Raw genomic sequence first — 15,173 nt, forward strand, 5'->3', positions numbered from 1 at the left:
CGCTTCGCTTTCAAATTTGTTTCGACACGCTGCCGTACCCGCCGCCGCCACATCAAACAACCGACCACGCCACGCCAGTACACGCTCTCGGCAACCATCGAGCCTCGCTTGTAGCGGTTGTCTGTCGTTGTTGTTGTTGATGCTGTCTCGGTCACACACTCCGGCGAATTAATTGTCGATCGGAAACCCGCTAGATTCGATCTCTGCCGGCTCACAGTTCGCACCGCACGCACCTGCGTCGTTCCTACTGCTCTGGCCAGTCTATCTCGTCTCTCTCGGTCCCTTCGGTTGCTCTTCCGTCCCTTCGTCGACAGCGTCGCCCTTTCTGCAGGCATCACATCGCCCTGGTTGCAACCCGTCATTCATTACACAACGGCCCTCTCCCACCAGAGACCCTTAATACAGTCACGCAATACCCGACCGATAAACAGTCATTTCGACATCTTCTCTTGTCATATTTGCCCGCCCCAAACTTCGGGGCCTGTGCTTCCTTTCGACACTCGGAACAACATCATCGTTTTCGGAAACCACACACTGCACGGATCCGCTGCAGCAAGACAACGGGCCTAGGATTATCGATTTCGTCTCTGAAACGGTTCTCCTGTTCTTTCCGACATCCCCGTCATAATATATCTTCTCGGCTCTTTCCTTTCTTCGTCTTCTATTCTCTTTAATACACGAGCAGCCAACTGCTATTCGAGTAGACTGACTGCCTTTTTCAATTTTCACCCGACGCTTCGCACGCCCGGATCTGTCCCCGTTGCAACTTGGGTTCATTTAAGCTTTCGACGACCATATTCTTTCTTCGCCAGTTCTAGCAACAGCATTTCGAGCAAATGGACGCAGGCGGTCTAGCTCAAATGTCGCACCAAAACTTCTCCGGCAGGCTCAACATGCCCGCTTCTGGTGGCCTGGCCTCGCGCCGAGGTGGCGGCCAGAACATCAAGCCGCTCTCCTTCGACAACATGAAGTCACAGCCGGTCGCCGACAACGGTCTGCCTACCCCTCGCACCAGCCGGTCTCATCTCCTCGCTGGCCTTCGTACCGCCCCAAAGTCCGCCACGGCGGCCACCTTCCCTGCCTCGCCCACCACTGCCGCCCCTGCTCATCAGATGAGGAACCGCAACACTGCTTACGGCAACAACGACAACATGTACAATGGCCCCAAGACCTCGATGCCTCGGTACAACCAGCAGCAGACCTTCAACAACCCCATGATGGCCTACGCTCAGCAGCAGCAACAGCAACAGCAGCAGATGCAGCAGCAGATGCAGGCCCAGCACTACTCGGCCGACCAAGTCCTGGCCCCTCCCGAGATCCAGCTCGAGGACCAGGCTCTTGAGGGCATGGACCCCAACCTGTACGCCCAGCTTGTTGCCACCAACATGTTCCTCGCCCAGCAGCAGCAGAGGCTCCAGCAGCAGCTCATGAGCGTCCAGGCGGCTCAGCAGCAGTTCCAGACCATGAACCTGAACAGCGCCCAGCCCATGCAGCAGGCCTACCAGAACCTCTACCAGCAGCAGCAGCAGGTCAACAACCTCCAGTCTATGGTGACCTCGGGCATGTCGGCCCAGGGTGGTCTCTACTCGCTGTACGACCCCGTCACTGGTCAGCAGACCCTCTACGTCAACCAAGGCTCGGCGCCGCAGCTCAACAGCCAGTTCGTCGACCAATACAATCTGGCCCTGCAACAGCAGCAGCAGTCCATGAACACTCCCCGCGTCCAGGTCTCCCCTCCTCCTGCCGAATCTCAGCAGAACAGCTTCAGGAACCCCTCGCCCCCGCGCCGCTTCGAGTCGCCTGCAGATCAGACCACCCCGCTGCCGCCCCCGAGCGCCAATGCGTTCCGTCGCGGACACAAGAAGTCGTCCTCTCTGGCCAACGTCACTAACGGTGCCCTGTCGGTCTCTACCCAGGATGCCCCCAAGTCGGCCGGTCCTAAGAGTGCCCACTTCCCTCTGGCCGGCACGTATGGCCCCGGCCAGGGCCGCGCTGGAGAGCACCCGGTCCGCCAACCCCGTGGCCCGCCCAGCCTCGACGAGCTGCGTGCCAAGCCGACCTCGAAGCACGAGGGCAGCAAGAACTTTGCTACGCGCACTCGCCGGTCCGCCGTGCACAATCTCATGCGCGCCGGCATCACTCGTCGCCAGGTGACGGGCACGGGCAGCTCTGGAAGTATTAGCCCTATTTCCGAGACGGCCGAGGAGATTGCTGGCCCCTTGACGGACGACGACTCGGATTCTGGACGCAGCGGCTCAGGCAGCCTCAATGGTGACGATGTCGAGTGCTCCCCGCCTAGTTCGCGGACGTCGACTGGTAGCTGGGGCGCCATCGGCTCGGACCGGCCCAGCTCGCGCCAGAAGGCTCGCGGCGCCATCGAGTCGGCCTACGGCACCGAGGCGGAAGCCAGCGCCGGCAGCTTTGCCAGCGTGTTCAAGAGCGCCAACAAGACACCCACGGCCGAGAGCAATGGCCAGCGCAAGGCGCCCATGCTGGTCCTCACGAGTGCTGAGAAGCGCAAGAACGGCCCCGTCATGGTCGCCTAAAGGGGGCTGTTTTCACACAATCCTCTTTTTTCTTTTGCTTTAACGCACTTACGATTATGTTCACGTCTTTCATTTCACGGCCCGCCATACCGAGGACCCGAGCCGGGGTAGATCCTCGCCGCTCTGGCCGCGGTACTGGATACGGATACGAACGATAGGGTGGTTGGTAGGCTTGTCAAGGCGAGAGAGATTCGTCTTGCTTTTCTCCGTTTCTTTTGGTCACAGAGCTTGACCACTGCCGAACTCATGGATGGTTTCTGGCTACATTCTATCAAAGCGTTGCAGGCCGTGCGGATGCGCAGCCTGCGATACAAATTGGCTTCTCGAGGCGCTTCTGGATTCGATCTTTGCGATGATTTCTGGCCACGGGCACGGCAAGGTCTTGCCTCCTTCTGCCTCGATTCCCAAGCCATGCTTCCCGGGACTGCAACCATCTTTTGTTGGAAACTCCAAAGGGCGGCCGGGAAAGGACCATGCGGGGTTTGGCACAGGCGGACGCGGAACGGTGGCTGCACAGGCTGGCGTGCGCGAGACTGGGATCAGTGGACATTCTTTTGCTGCAGGGAGATGAGATATCCGAAAGCTTGATAGGGACGGCGACGAGGGTTTTCTGACCAGTTGACCCAAGAAAGGTCGCCCATTACATTCCATGTGCATTTTTAGCTGACTGATTCAAAATGAACAAGAAACGCTTTATAAAATTAGGTAGTCTAGTCCAATACGATCTGACTTTTGCATCAGATGGATGAGAACCAGAACCAGAACTGGAACACATGTGCATGTCTCGTTGTCATTTGGGGAGGGCAGGACGCGCTCCAGTCCGACTCTCTCGATCACGATTTCGGCGGCTTCTGGGCGGCGGCCGCAGTTGATTAGGCCCCCCCCCCCCCCGCCGTTTTAGCTGGTGGGCCCCACTGGGTACCCATCGCGGCACCCGAAAAGGCAATTCGTAGCTCTAGAGGCTCGCTGCTGCAGAGGGAAGCTCTTATATGGAAAATCCACGATCCTGTCGCTGTCCGTCCAGTTCCCTTCGTCGAGGAAAGCACTGCGGGCGAGGCAGCAGCAGCACTCCGAGGCTGGTGCTCGTCTTGTGTGATTCTTGCTCCCCCGCCTCCCATTCACCATTCATTTGCCTGCGAGATTGGACACCCCTGCTGGGCGTTTTCTTCTCGGGTCTCACACCACTGCAAACATACAAACACCATCCCCACCGCGTTCTCTTCTCATTCTCTTCCCTCTTCTTCCCATTGCCCATCCGCAGCGCCTCTTGTCAGCAGCGGCCCAAAGCTCATGATGGCCTTCGCAAACACCCGTGACCCTCGCATCCATGGCTCATCCTCATTCCCCGATGACTTCCACCTCGCCTGCGACCGCGAGGGCGACGACAACGGCGAACTCTGAGCCGCAGCACAGCGCCAATGCCCGGCTGGCGGCCAAGACACCCGCCTGTCTGCCGTGTCGCTTGCGCAAGATCAAGTGCAATGGGGGCCAGCCTACGTGTAGCACTTGTCTCGCGGCCAACCGACCTTGCCAATACGATCAGAGTGGCCCGAAGCGCAGGTAAGTTAAGGTTTTCCCCTGTCCTCCCCTTTGACCCTTTTGCTCTTCCATCCCAATGTAACGCTCGCTTCCACCCTGTGCGCAGTCGTACAGGTCGCCGCTGTCTTGCCTTTTCCCGGAGGGTGCCAGCACGGTTCCTGCCCAATCCCTACGCCGCTCTACGCTGGCTGTGCGCCGTCCCCTTGAGCTGACCGCTTCTTCCTCGTTGTGCTGCTTCTACAGACACCGTGTGGAGGGGTCCCGCCGTGACCGCCAGGACAAGAAGAAGAGAGCCGTCGCTGCGGCCGCGGCGGCGCTCCAAATACATGCCGCAAATCCCGAACCACAGCAGCCAAGGGTCCGCCGCCAGAGCAGCACAGCAGTCGAGGAGGATGTGCCCAACGTCTTGCACTCGGCCGAGGACGTGCCCAGCAGCTTCCACGCGGCGGCTGCGGCGGCGTTGCAAACGCAGCAGGCAAACCATCTCAGCCGCCAGGGCAACATAGCAGCCGTAGAACGCAGGCCCAACGTTTTGCACTCGGCCGCCATGTCCAGGCTTGCCCGCTCCCAGAGCTCGTCTTCCCCAGAGATCTGGCTGCCTCCCCTCCGCGGCAGCCATGACAGTCCTTACCCCTCCGAGTCTTGTGACACCCAAAGCACAAACTCTGCCGACTTCGACGTCAGCCCGCACGTCATCCTCCATGGCACCGGAGCTGTAGAGGTGCGCGGCCCAACCAACACCCTCTACGAGTCTCTTGGCAGCAGACAAGGTCTCCCCCGGCGGGGAAAGATCCGCCGCTCCGACAGTGCCGATGCCTATTCCGCTGCCTCGTATTTCCTCACTAGGAACGCGGCCGAGGAACGCGGTAGGGAGGTTAGTTATCGCCAGACGCTGGTTGAGCGCGGCTACATACACGATGTCCCCGCCGAACTGGCCCTCCATCTGCTCGACATCCACTTCAACCGCCACCACTTCTTCTGCATCACCTACCGCCCAGTCTTCTTCCGAGACATGGTCCACGGCGGAAGGTTCTATTCGCCTCTTCTCCTCTACGCTCTGATGGCCGTGACCTGTCGCTACTCGGAGCGCACCGATCCCGAGGTCGGCGGGGGTGACCACGCGGAAAACTCGGGAGAGCGTTTCTACTCAAAGGCAGAGGAACTGCTCAGGGACGAGGTCGGCAAGTCGAGCGTCCCGACCGCAACGGCTCTTCTCGTCATGGGCAATGCTTTGATGTCGGCTGGGCAGGTTGACCGAGGATGGGACTACACTGGTTAGGTACCCCGTTTCCTCAATCGCGCGATGGCCGGCTGACCGAGATCCGCAGGACGAGGTATCAGGATGATCACGCAGCTGGGTCTGTACGTCGAGGCCGATCGCATCACCGCCGACACCCCGCTCGAGACGCTTGAAGAGATCGAGGTATCCCGACGGTTATTCTGGGGAGCTTTCGTGTCGGAAAAGCTGCAAAGCCTCTACCTCGGGCGGCCCATATTCATGCATGGCCGAGACTGCCACGTGCCCAAGGTCGGTTCTTCGTGCTGCGGCCTATGTCCCTGTGAGCGGAACTGACTCTACCGACAGAAGTTTATGGATGTCTATGAAGAGGATGAGATCTGGCGTCCCTTCCTCGTCATGCCCGGAGCCCCTCCGCTACCCCATATGACGACGAATGGAGTCACCAACTTTGTTCACCACTGCGTTCTCAGCGAGATCTGTGAGGATATTATGAGTTCCTTCTACCAGGTACACGCCAAGAGAACACCCCGGCACGAGCTCCGGCTTGTGCTGGACCGTATTAGGGGGCGGCTCCGCGGGTGGAACCAAGACCTGCCGGACAAACTGAAATTCACACCATGGGATGAGAGGCAGACTGGGCTGGTTGGTTTGGTTCCTATGCACACCATGGTGTTGCAGTGAGTAGCAGAACCCTTGTTCGCCGGCTCAACTTGGCCCGTTCTGACGCTTGACCACCTCTTCTCCAGCACGATATACCTATCCTTGGTGATCCTATCCGAACGGCCGTTCGTCGCAAACGGCCATCTCAAGGGTAATGACCATGATGGCAGCTGGCACGACTGCACGGTGGCCGCAGAGAGAATCGCATGCCTGCTCTCTGTGTACCGCTACGCGTACTCGTTCCGCCGGGTGCCGTACCAGCTCTGCTACGCCACCTATGTCGCCAGCACAATCTTGGTTAGAAACGCCACCGGCCCTGGCACATCGGGTGCACACGCGCCCTCGATGGAATATCTCGGCGTCTGCCTGTTGGGGTTTCGGGAGATGAAGCTAGCGCATCCCGGGACTCAATGCATGGAGGACCGGATCCAGAAGCTGATGGATAGATTAAACATTAATTCTGTTGCCTGTCAGTTTTTTCCCCCTTTCCCCCCTTCGTCATCTAGGATCACTTACTTATGCATCTCCATCCCCTGACAGGGCTGCAACACCAACCCCATCCCTTCCTGCGGGCCTCGGTCGCATTACCTGTCGCGCTGCCCAGCCAGGCTCAGGAATACGACGAGGCGACCCAAGCAGTCGGCGAGCTGAGCCACCCTTCGCTGCCCTTTGCGGCAGGCCCCTCTTACACGCCAGGCCTCTCGTCGTCGATGCCGCCGGTCCTGCCGCAGAACGGAGACTACAGCCTGATGAGCCCCCATATGGCGGGGGGACCACCGGGCGCGTATCTCGTCCCCCAGCCGCCGATGGTGGGCAGCAGCGCGTTTGCGACCGACTCGTTTTACTACATGCCCATGCAAGGCATCAACGATGATACGCTGTACGGCCCGCTGAGGGGCAACTGGGGCTGATGCTGGCGGGCCCGAGATACGAAAGGCGTGGGTGGTGGTCCATTACATCACATCGCTCCCGTCCTGGTTCAGAGGCACGTCCTCTTTCTGGAATACTTGTTGACGAGTGCCCCGTCAGATATGTGGATGATACGGCAAGGCGTGATATGATATGTTATGTATGACTGGAATGATATCCTAGAATGTAATTCATCGTGGGCGGTGGCTTTGATTCTTGTAGTCAATCCATCCCTGATGATGGTTGATGACGCTAACGAAAAGATACAACAAGACAGTGTTGTCATGGGTTCATCATGTCTCGAGATGTTAGAGTGGAAGAACAAGTGGACTTGAATATTTTAAATATGACGAGTTTGCCGACCCTTCTCAGACCGTAGTCTTGAGTTTTACTTCTCAAGTACAACGCCACCCTCTGGTAGAAAAAAAACAACCACCGTCGACGCCATGATTAAAAAAACATTTCTCCCTCCTCACCCATTTGTTTGTATATACAATCAGTGGCAGGGAGGGCTTTAAGTAAAAAGATGGGCCCATCTGCGCGCGCGCATCGCTCTCTAGGCGGCTAGGTCCATGCCGTCGGCGTCGAGGCCGCCGCCGCCGCCGCCGCCGTTGCGCGCCACGACGTCTGACGCCTCCTCCTCCATCATGGCGATCATGTCGTCGAGGTTATCGTCGAGGTTCTCGGCCTCGGGGCCCAGGCAGCTCTTGAGCAGGCGGCGGTACCGCTCAATGTTCTCGCCAGTGCCGACGGCGCTCAGGGCGTCGACGTAGTCGGCCTCGGCCTCGCGCTGGTCGGCCAGTAGCTTCCGCAGCTCCTTGGCGAGCCGGACCCGCTCCTCGTAGCTCTCGTCGCCGCCGCCGCCGGACCCGGCGCCGTTGGCGTTGCCGCCCGCGCCGTTCGTCATGGAGAGCTCCGTGTCGACAGCGCGCTGCACCGCGAGCCGGTTCTGGTGCGTGACAAGGGCCAGGACCTGCTTCCGCACGACGGCCGCCTCGTTCTCGACCTGCGCGGCCATGGCGTCCGGCTCGAGCTGCGCCTCGAGCGCCGCGATCTGCGCCTGCACCGCGGCCAGCTCGGCCTGCGTGTTTTGTAATATCCTTTGCGCCTCCTTCTCCGCGTCCTCCTTGTCCTTGAGCTCCTCGTCGTACCTCTGCGCGAGCTCCTGGAACTTGTCCGTTATCAAGGGCGTGATGCGCGCTTGTATCGCCTTGGCGGCGTCCGACTGGTGCGTCACGGAGAGGCGGCCCTGTACCTCTCCCAACGCGTCTCGGAAGGGGGTGCGCATCTGGGAGTCGGGCGCGAATGGTGACGAGGATCGTTGGGGTGCGGCGCGGGATTTCTTGTTGGCGTTGAGATCGCGTATGAGATCTTCCACCCGCACGCCTTCAGTATTTGAGATATGCGTGGACGCGCCACGCCCGAGGAGCGCCCGGATGCACTTAGTCGCGTTGCGCATAGCGGCATGGTGTATGGCCGTGTTGCCTTCGTGATCTTGTGCGTCGATCAAGTGCTGGACAAAGGCTGGATCGTGCGTCTCGACAAGCTTGTTCAAGATGTTATCCAAGTAGTACCTCGAGCACGACTGGCTGGTAACCCGCCCGCCTTTGATAACAGCAGCGTGGTGAATGACAGTGCACCCAGATGAATCCCTGGCATCGACCGTCTCAAACAGCTCCTTCATCACGGCGGGGAAGGTCTGCCTCTCGTAACAGTTGGTAAAGTTGACGGCGCGCATAAAGGGGGTCTCCCCCCGGATGTTTTGTGCAGAGAGGGTGGGGCCGAAGCGCTTTAATTGTTTGATTATGTCGACATCGCCCATGGCGGATGCCCAATGCAGAGCGGTATGTCGTTCCGTGTCGATGGGCCAGTCGGGCTGGAAGTTTGTCGGCGGATCTGGCCGGATTGCGGGTTGCTCGTTCCTAGACAGCAAGAAGTAATCCAAGAGCTCGTCTCCGTACACAGAGTGGTGGGTCTGGGTCATGTCGTGGATCAAGTCCTCTCGTTTCCTCTTGCGGTGACCTGTTGAGAAATGCGACATGTCTGGCCTGTCATCTTCTGCGGCATACGAAGCTGATGCGACGGTCAAGTTGTCGGGGGTGTCGTCTTCGTTCATGGCAAGGTCGGTGCTGTCAAAGTCTTCGGCGATAGGGGGATCTTGTAATTGTCTGGTCAGCAAAGAATCTGGCGGGAAACAGGTAGGCAGGAGGTGTGACTTACTGCTCCATTTGGGAACGGCAGGGCGCTTCGGGGCTTTGGGTTTGCTGGTGTGTCGTGGAGCCGGCGGAGGGCTCTCGTTCCCCGGAACAAACTCGAAGATGGGCCGCAGGCGGTCGTAGACGCTGTTGCGCTGGGCGAGAGCCTCTCCCATTTTCAGGGGGATCCAGGTGCCTGGCAGAATCATTGAGTGTGAGCCGGCTGTAGGAGAGACTGCGGGAAGAGATGGTCAAGGACTGACCCTGATATTTGCCATAACCACCCTGAATCTTCTCGTGGGTCTCCTTCTGGACCTCGCGCTCGAGAATCCGCGTCCGGGCTGGCTTATCAAACCCGGCAGCCTTGAGAATGTGCGTTGCGTTGATCCAGTCATCGTGTCTGCGGCGCATGACATGCTCTTTAAGGTCGGCGCCGAACTGATACTCGTACACGGGGATCTGGGAGGGGTCAGTCTTGTGGACGAGGACAGGACAGGACAGGACAGGACGGTCAACATACACCGCTATAAGTAGCACTGTAGATGCCTGGCCCGGCGGCCGCCGCTGCGGCAGCTGGTGCTTTGACCATTGTGGTCGAGACCTGGATTCAGTGGCCCGAGGCTGGTTCGTTTGGACCAACGGTGTGTATCGGAAGAAGATTGGAAAAGGGCGACTGCCCCAACTGAGGAGGATCACGATGTTGCGACGGGGCGATCAATTGACGAGGCCAGGACGTCGGCCGGTCGAAAGGTCTCGGCGGGGATCGAATCGCAGACTGAAGGAGGCTGTGTGCGCGGTCTGACCGAGGCCAGAGATTTCAATCGCTCTGCGACATTCGCACGGAATTAAAGATAGGTGGTGAATGGTGGGCTGGCTAGTATCCGTTGCTGGTGGAGTTTGGTAAATGTGATCTGGCGCTGAGGTGTGAATGATGGTGGTGGAACTGCGCCTGGATGACTGACGATGAGGATGGCGGCGCGTGCTGAGGCAGGCGTCGAGGGCCACCAACCTGTCCAAGGTCAGAAGTCACCAGCAGCGGCGCAAAAGGGCAGGGCCAGGGCGGGGCGGCCAGGCGTGAAGCGACGCGAGGGAGAGCGGCCGGGTGCGCGTTTTCTGCAGGCCAGCGACGCGAAAAGCGTGCCCGGGCCATCCCTGCCACGCGCAATTTCAATTAAACTCCCCTCGCGCTGCCTGAGGCCCCCAAGGGTCGTCCACTTAAGGTGTGCCAGCACGTGACTCGATCCTCAATGCAACTTTTTTGCTTTTTGGGGCGTGAAGACGCTGGCGCAGATATCACCCAGTGGCAGCTGTTTGTTACCAAGTATGGCAGTTCACGATTGCAACCAGCCAGGAAGGCATCAAGCCCGTCCAGGTGACTGGATGGCGTGTCCGGTCCGTCGCTGCATGAGCGACATGAGTCTCTGCCGCGAGACTCCTCGGTCGTGTCTTGCTCGACGTCTCCAGTGCATCGAGGACCGTGTTCAGGCCAAGAGGACAAGACACATCATGGCCATTAAATGCTTCTGCAGTGTATTGTGTAACGTGTTAGACCAGTCATCTCGGCCTGTCTAAGACAACCAACCTTGATGATAAAGCACACTACTCCGAGCCTGTAATTCGTAGTTAGTGCGCCCCGCTACACACCTCACTAAACATGACCTCACCAGAGCTGGGGAGCACCTAATACACCACCACTACCCCACCTCCTGCTTCAACATGATTCTCACACGTCTGGCTCATCGTCGTGGTCGTTGTTGTTTCTCTCCCTAATAGGACCACAACTGAAGTCATACTCGGAGTAAGTACTAAACACCGCATACAACAACCTCGCCCAGCATGTCACCTCTCGTTGCGCAGGCCCCCACGGATCGCATCATCCTAGGTAGGCAAGAAGACATACAACTCCAACTGTGATGAATGCCTGCCACGCTGACAATCACCGCAGGTCTCATGACCTTTGGTACTGCAGAGGACCAAGGAGCTCGAGTCACCGATATCAACGACTTCAACAAGGCCCTCGATCTCTTCCAAGCTCGCGGCTACAATGAAGTCGACACTGCCAGGGTTTACGTCGCGCGCACCCAGGAGAGCTTCACTCGTGAGGCCAAGTGGAGAGACAGGGGCCTTACCTTGGCCACCAAGGTTCAATATCCTTCCACGCCCGGCGACAACGCTGCGGACAAGGTCATCGCGTCCGTTGAGACGAGTCTCAGGGAGCTCGGTACTGACTGTGTTGATGTGAGCCGCTGAAGACATGGGTGCTTTCGCCCTTCGCTGAGTCCTTCCACTAACTGCAATCCCGACATCCAGCTTCTTTACCTCCACGCTCCTGTAAGTGCAATACTGTACCTGTACAACCCGTGAGCGTCGATCTGGTCTAATTCTCATGACAGGATCGTGGCACACCGTTTGCCGAGTCCCTGGAAGCCTTGGATAAGCTGCATAAGGCCGGCAAGTTTGTGCGCCTGGGCATCTCCAACTTCACCGCTTTTGAAGTCGCTGAGATTGTCATGACTTGCAAATACAACGGCTGGGTCCGGCCCACGGTGTACCAGGGCTGCTACAACGTCCTGATGCGCACCATCGAACCCGAGCTCGTAACTGTTTGTCGCCGCTACGGCCTCGATATCGTCGTGTACAACCCCATCGCTGGAGGGCTCTTTTCCGGAAAGATCAAGAGCAAAGACATGATCCCCGAGTCTGGCCGGTTCTCGGACACCAGCAAAACCGGCGCCTTGTACCGGAAACGGTACTACAAGGACACCACGTTCAACGCTCTCAAGAAGATTGAGGAGGCCGTCGAAAAGCACGGTTTGACCATGATTGAGACTGCTCTGCGCTGGGTCGTGCACCACTCCGCTCTGAAGATCAAGGACGGAAATGACGGCATTCTCATTGGCGTCTCAAGCGTCCAGCAGCTCGACGAGAACCTCACACATCTAGAGAAAGGCCCCCTGCCTGACGACCTAGTCAAGAGCTTGGATGAGGCATGGCACATTGCCAAGCCGGATGCTGCAAACTACTGGCATCTCGATCTCGAGTACAAGTACAACACACGGCAGGCTCTGTTCGGTGCCGGAGCTAAGTAAAAAGGGTCTGCCTGTCGGCACTTGAAAGGGGGCCACAAGTTTAATTATATTACCTTCTTGGAAAATTTAAGAATGGTCTATACCTTGACTGCGAATACTGAAAGAAAGAGAACTATGAGACAAGAACCAAGAATCACTTAAATAGAAGAAGGTCTGGAAGTAGTCTCAACGAGTCCTCTTATCCTAGCTTCTTGGAAGGGCCGTCATATCCAGCTATCAATCTCGTGCTTGTAGCGATTAGAGGACTGGTCACTGGTTTGATCTAATTTTTTCGTGGCTCTAATGTTTCTTCTCAACTGTTTAGAAAATCTGAGATTCTGATAACAGAACTTAACTCGGAAATGACGGGTCCTTCCACTTGATATTGAATGGAAACGCGCCTCGAAAATCCTTGAAACCTTACTTTTGGGACCAAATACTTGCAGTGAAGCCTGATGTTATCTTACCTCACAGCCAATTCTTGTCTTGCGTCGAAGTTGTACGGATCCAGAGGCTTTAGTCTACGAGGAGAGAGCAAGTAACGTTGCTCACTACAATCTAAGATGATTATTTATTGAAACATCTTGCTGTGTTCTTTTTTTTTATTTTTTATCTAAATACACCAGTGAGTCTATCTAAGCTGTAGTTGAAAGCCCCTCAAGGAGTATTTTATCAAACAAAAAGAAAAGAAGAATGAAGGGAAGAAAAGAAAATAGACAAGAAAGGAAAAGGGGGGAAAAGAGGGAAAATAGAAAATAAAAATGATCAAATAAAGAGAGAGAGAGATCGAAAGAGAAAACTAAAAGAGAAGGGGGATAAATGAATGGCTTTGTCAAGGTCCTCAGTCTCTAGGCGCAAGACATATAATCTGCAAAGTGCGTCTCCCAGCACCAACTCATACCAGTCCTGGGTGATGACTTGTTGAACAGAAAGGAGAGCAAAAAGGCGGCTCACAACAAGGCCAAACTGATTGGCCGCTGATACCAGGATATATTTCAGCTCTCTGGAGAGAAGAATTCGTAGCAATAAGGAGACCTTAGTTGATATGAGTCCAGCTGCGGATCAGACAGAATTTGGAGCTGATTATCTTAAAAAATATCTAAGGATTTTCCAACTTGACTGAGAGATATCACCCCCAGGTAGGTACAGTACAAGGGGGTTCGGCCGGCTCATGGCTATATCATTACATTGAAGCAGGTGACTCATCCATTTGATGGGTGACTTGAGCAGTGCCTTTCTCCTCCCTGTCTGCAGCAGGTAGTTGTCCGTCCACCTCATCAAGCAGACGACGAGCGGCCAATGCCACTTGACCACCCGCCTCATCGAGGCGTCTCTGATACTCGTGCATGTTCTTCGACACGAACAAGCTATCGCTGGTGAATAGGAGGTTGATTTCTTCCAATGTGCGCTTGGCGACTTCGGGGTAGAAGAAGTAGACAATGGGCATGGCCACGATGTTCATGGCCCCAAAGAAGATGTATGTGGCCCAACCCAGACGGTCTAGCATAATCGGAATGACAAACTGTGTCATTCCACAACCGGCAGCCCAGCCAAGTATGGTAAAGCTGTAACCTTTGGCGCGAATTTCTTGTGGCCAGATCTCAGTTGGATACAGCCAAGCAGGGACTATGTTGAACATGGTGAAGAACCAAATGTAGATGAACACGAATGACGCGGCGGCGGTGCCCAGACGAGTCGATTGAGAGACGTCCCCTCTTGCAGCAGCGTCCTGAGATGTCTTTATCAGCGCTGCGACCAGGAACAACGAGACGCCCTGCGTGATGAATGACACGAGTAGCGACTTGATGCGACCGAGTCGGTCAATGATAAGTGCAGCCGCAGCTGTGCCAGGAATCCCGAAGGTATTGACTAGACCGGCAAGCCACAGGCTCTTGTAAGAATCAAAACCGGCAAGGCGGAACTATTTTGCGTTAGCTGATAGTCCAATAATTGATTCTGTTCTTTCCATGACTGACAAGCGTTCCAGCCCACGCTGCGATAGCCAAGATACCCGTCCACTGTTGAATCCACTGAAGAGCAAAACCCATGACAGCTCGCCGGCCAAGATGCAGTTTCCCAGAGTATCGCCCAGCCAGGGCAATGTTCAGAAGGTTGTTTCGTTTGTAATAAGCACTCTCGACCACTGCGTCAAGCTGCTCAATCTCATCTTTGATCACCGCGTCCGTGGGGCTCACATCGCCGCGAAGCTTGCAGAGGATCTCAATAGCTTGTTCTCGCTTTCCGTTTGCAATGAGCCACCTGTATTTGGTATTAAGCGCTGTTCTATTTTGACCAAAGGAAGAGCAACATACCTTGGGGACTCGGGTAAAAACGGCAAGCAGACGTCTACAATCAAGAGTGGAATGCACATCCAAGCCAAGGGAAAGCGCCAACGGAACTCGTCGTTCGTTTGACGGACACCGAAGTTGATCCTACCTGTGTGTTAGTCTTCCCATGGGCCAAATTGTCACATCGGAGAGCAGTGAGCTCACCAATAAGCCTAGACAAGATACAAGGCGTCAGAAACACAACCAGTCTTATCAATAAGCAGGACATGGACGTACTTACTATGCAGATACCGACATAGTTAAAGATAAACACTAGGGAGAAGGTCGAGCCACGGTCGTGAGCTGTCGAAAGTTCGGAGACGAAAGGCAAGAGGACAGAGTTGAGGATTCCAATGCCCAACCCACAGATAATGCGGGCAAGGAAGAACATGCCCCAGTGAACAGAACCTGACATTAGAGCAGCCCCGATGATTCCAAATGCCGTAGCAACAAGGATTCCGCGCTTACGTCCGACTCTGTCCCCGAGCCATCCTGAAAACGTCAGCTGGATTAAACTGACTCAGCAAGCTTTGCAACCGCTCACCTCCGAGACAAGCGCCGCCGAGCGCACCAAAATAATAGGCAGCGATTAAGCCGCCGACCTTTGTTGGGTTGGTGACAATGCCGTTTGCACCGACATCCGCCATGTCGATGAATCCTGGTGTCGCGCTCAGGAGGCCCATGATCCC

General features: G+C 56.4%; 5 protein-coding genes across 5 annotated transcripts; 3 read left to right on the top strand and 2 right to left on the bottom strand.

Annotated features, from left to right (window-relative positions):
- Positions 1-893: 893 nt before the first annotated feature.
- On the top strand, positions 894-2,546 carry E0L32_011812 (uncharacterized protein; the record flags this gene model as incomplete). The annotated part of the gene is made up of 1 exon (XM_031134583.1): positions 894-2,546. One exon carries the CDS (start codon positions 894-896, stop codon positions 2,544-2,546), a length of 1,653 nt encoding a protein of 550 aa, XP_030999799.1.
- Positions 2,547-3,873: 1,327 nt separating this feature from the next.
- Positions 3,874-6,896, top strand: E0L32_011813 (uncharacterized protein; the record flags this gene model as incomplete). Its single annotated transcript, XM_031134584.1, has 6 exons — positions 3,874-4,106; positions 4,200-5,359; positions 5,414-5,613; positions 5,671-6,002; positions 6,072-6,454; positions 6,526-6,896. 6 exons carry the CDS (start codon positions 3,874-3,876, stop codon positions 6,894-6,896), a joined length of 2,679 nt encoding a protein of 892 aa, XP_030999800.1.
- A 554-nt stretch (positions 6,897-7,450) lies between these two features.
- E0L32_011814 (uncharacterized protein) lies at positions 7,451-9,678 on the bottom strand (the record flags this gene model as incomplete). The annotated part of the gene is made up of 4 exons (XM_031134585.1): positions 7,451-9,051; positions 9,115-9,285; positions 9,353-9,548; positions 9,610-9,678. 4 exons carry the CDS (start codon positions 9,676-9,678, stop codon positions 7,451-7,453), a joined length of 2,037 nt encoding a protein of 678 aa, XP_030999801.1.
- Positions 9,679-10,925: 1,247 nt separating this feature from the next.
- Positions 10,926-12,178, top strand: E0L32_011815 (uncharacterized protein; the record flags this gene model as incomplete). Its single annotated transcript, XM_031134586.1, has 4 exons — positions 10,926-10,971; positions 11,035-11,327; positions 11,400-11,420; positions 11,483-12,178. The coding sequence occupies 4 exons, from the start codon at positions 10,926-10,928 to the stop codon at positions 12,176-12,178; spliced, it is 1,056 nt and encodes a 351-aa protein (XP_030999802.1).
- Positions 12,179-13,340: 1,162 nt separating this feature from the next.
- E0L32_011816 (uncharacterized protein) lies at positions 13,341-15,167 on the bottom strand (the record flags this gene model as incomplete). Its single annotated transcript, XM_031134587.1, has 6 exons — positions 13,341-14,078; positions 14,134-14,416; positions 14,470-14,589; positions 14,650-14,657; positions 14,726-14,976; positions 15,029-15,167. The coding sequence occupies 6 exons, from the start codon at positions 15,165-15,167 to the stop codon at positions 13,341-13,343; spliced, it is 1,539 nt and encodes a 512-aa protein (XP_030999803.1).
- Between the last annotated feature and the right edge of the window lie 6 nt (positions 15,168-15,173).

The sequence above is a fragment of the Thyridium curvatum genome (genome assembly GCF_004353045.1).
Source record: "Thyridium curvatum strain D216 chromosome Unknown NODE_120_length_81233_cov_73.040108, whole genome shotgun sequence".
NCBI classification, from domain to species: domain Eukaryota; kingdom Fungi; phylum Ascomycota; class Sordariomycetes; order Thyridiales; family Thyridiaceae; genus Thyridium; species Thyridium curvatum.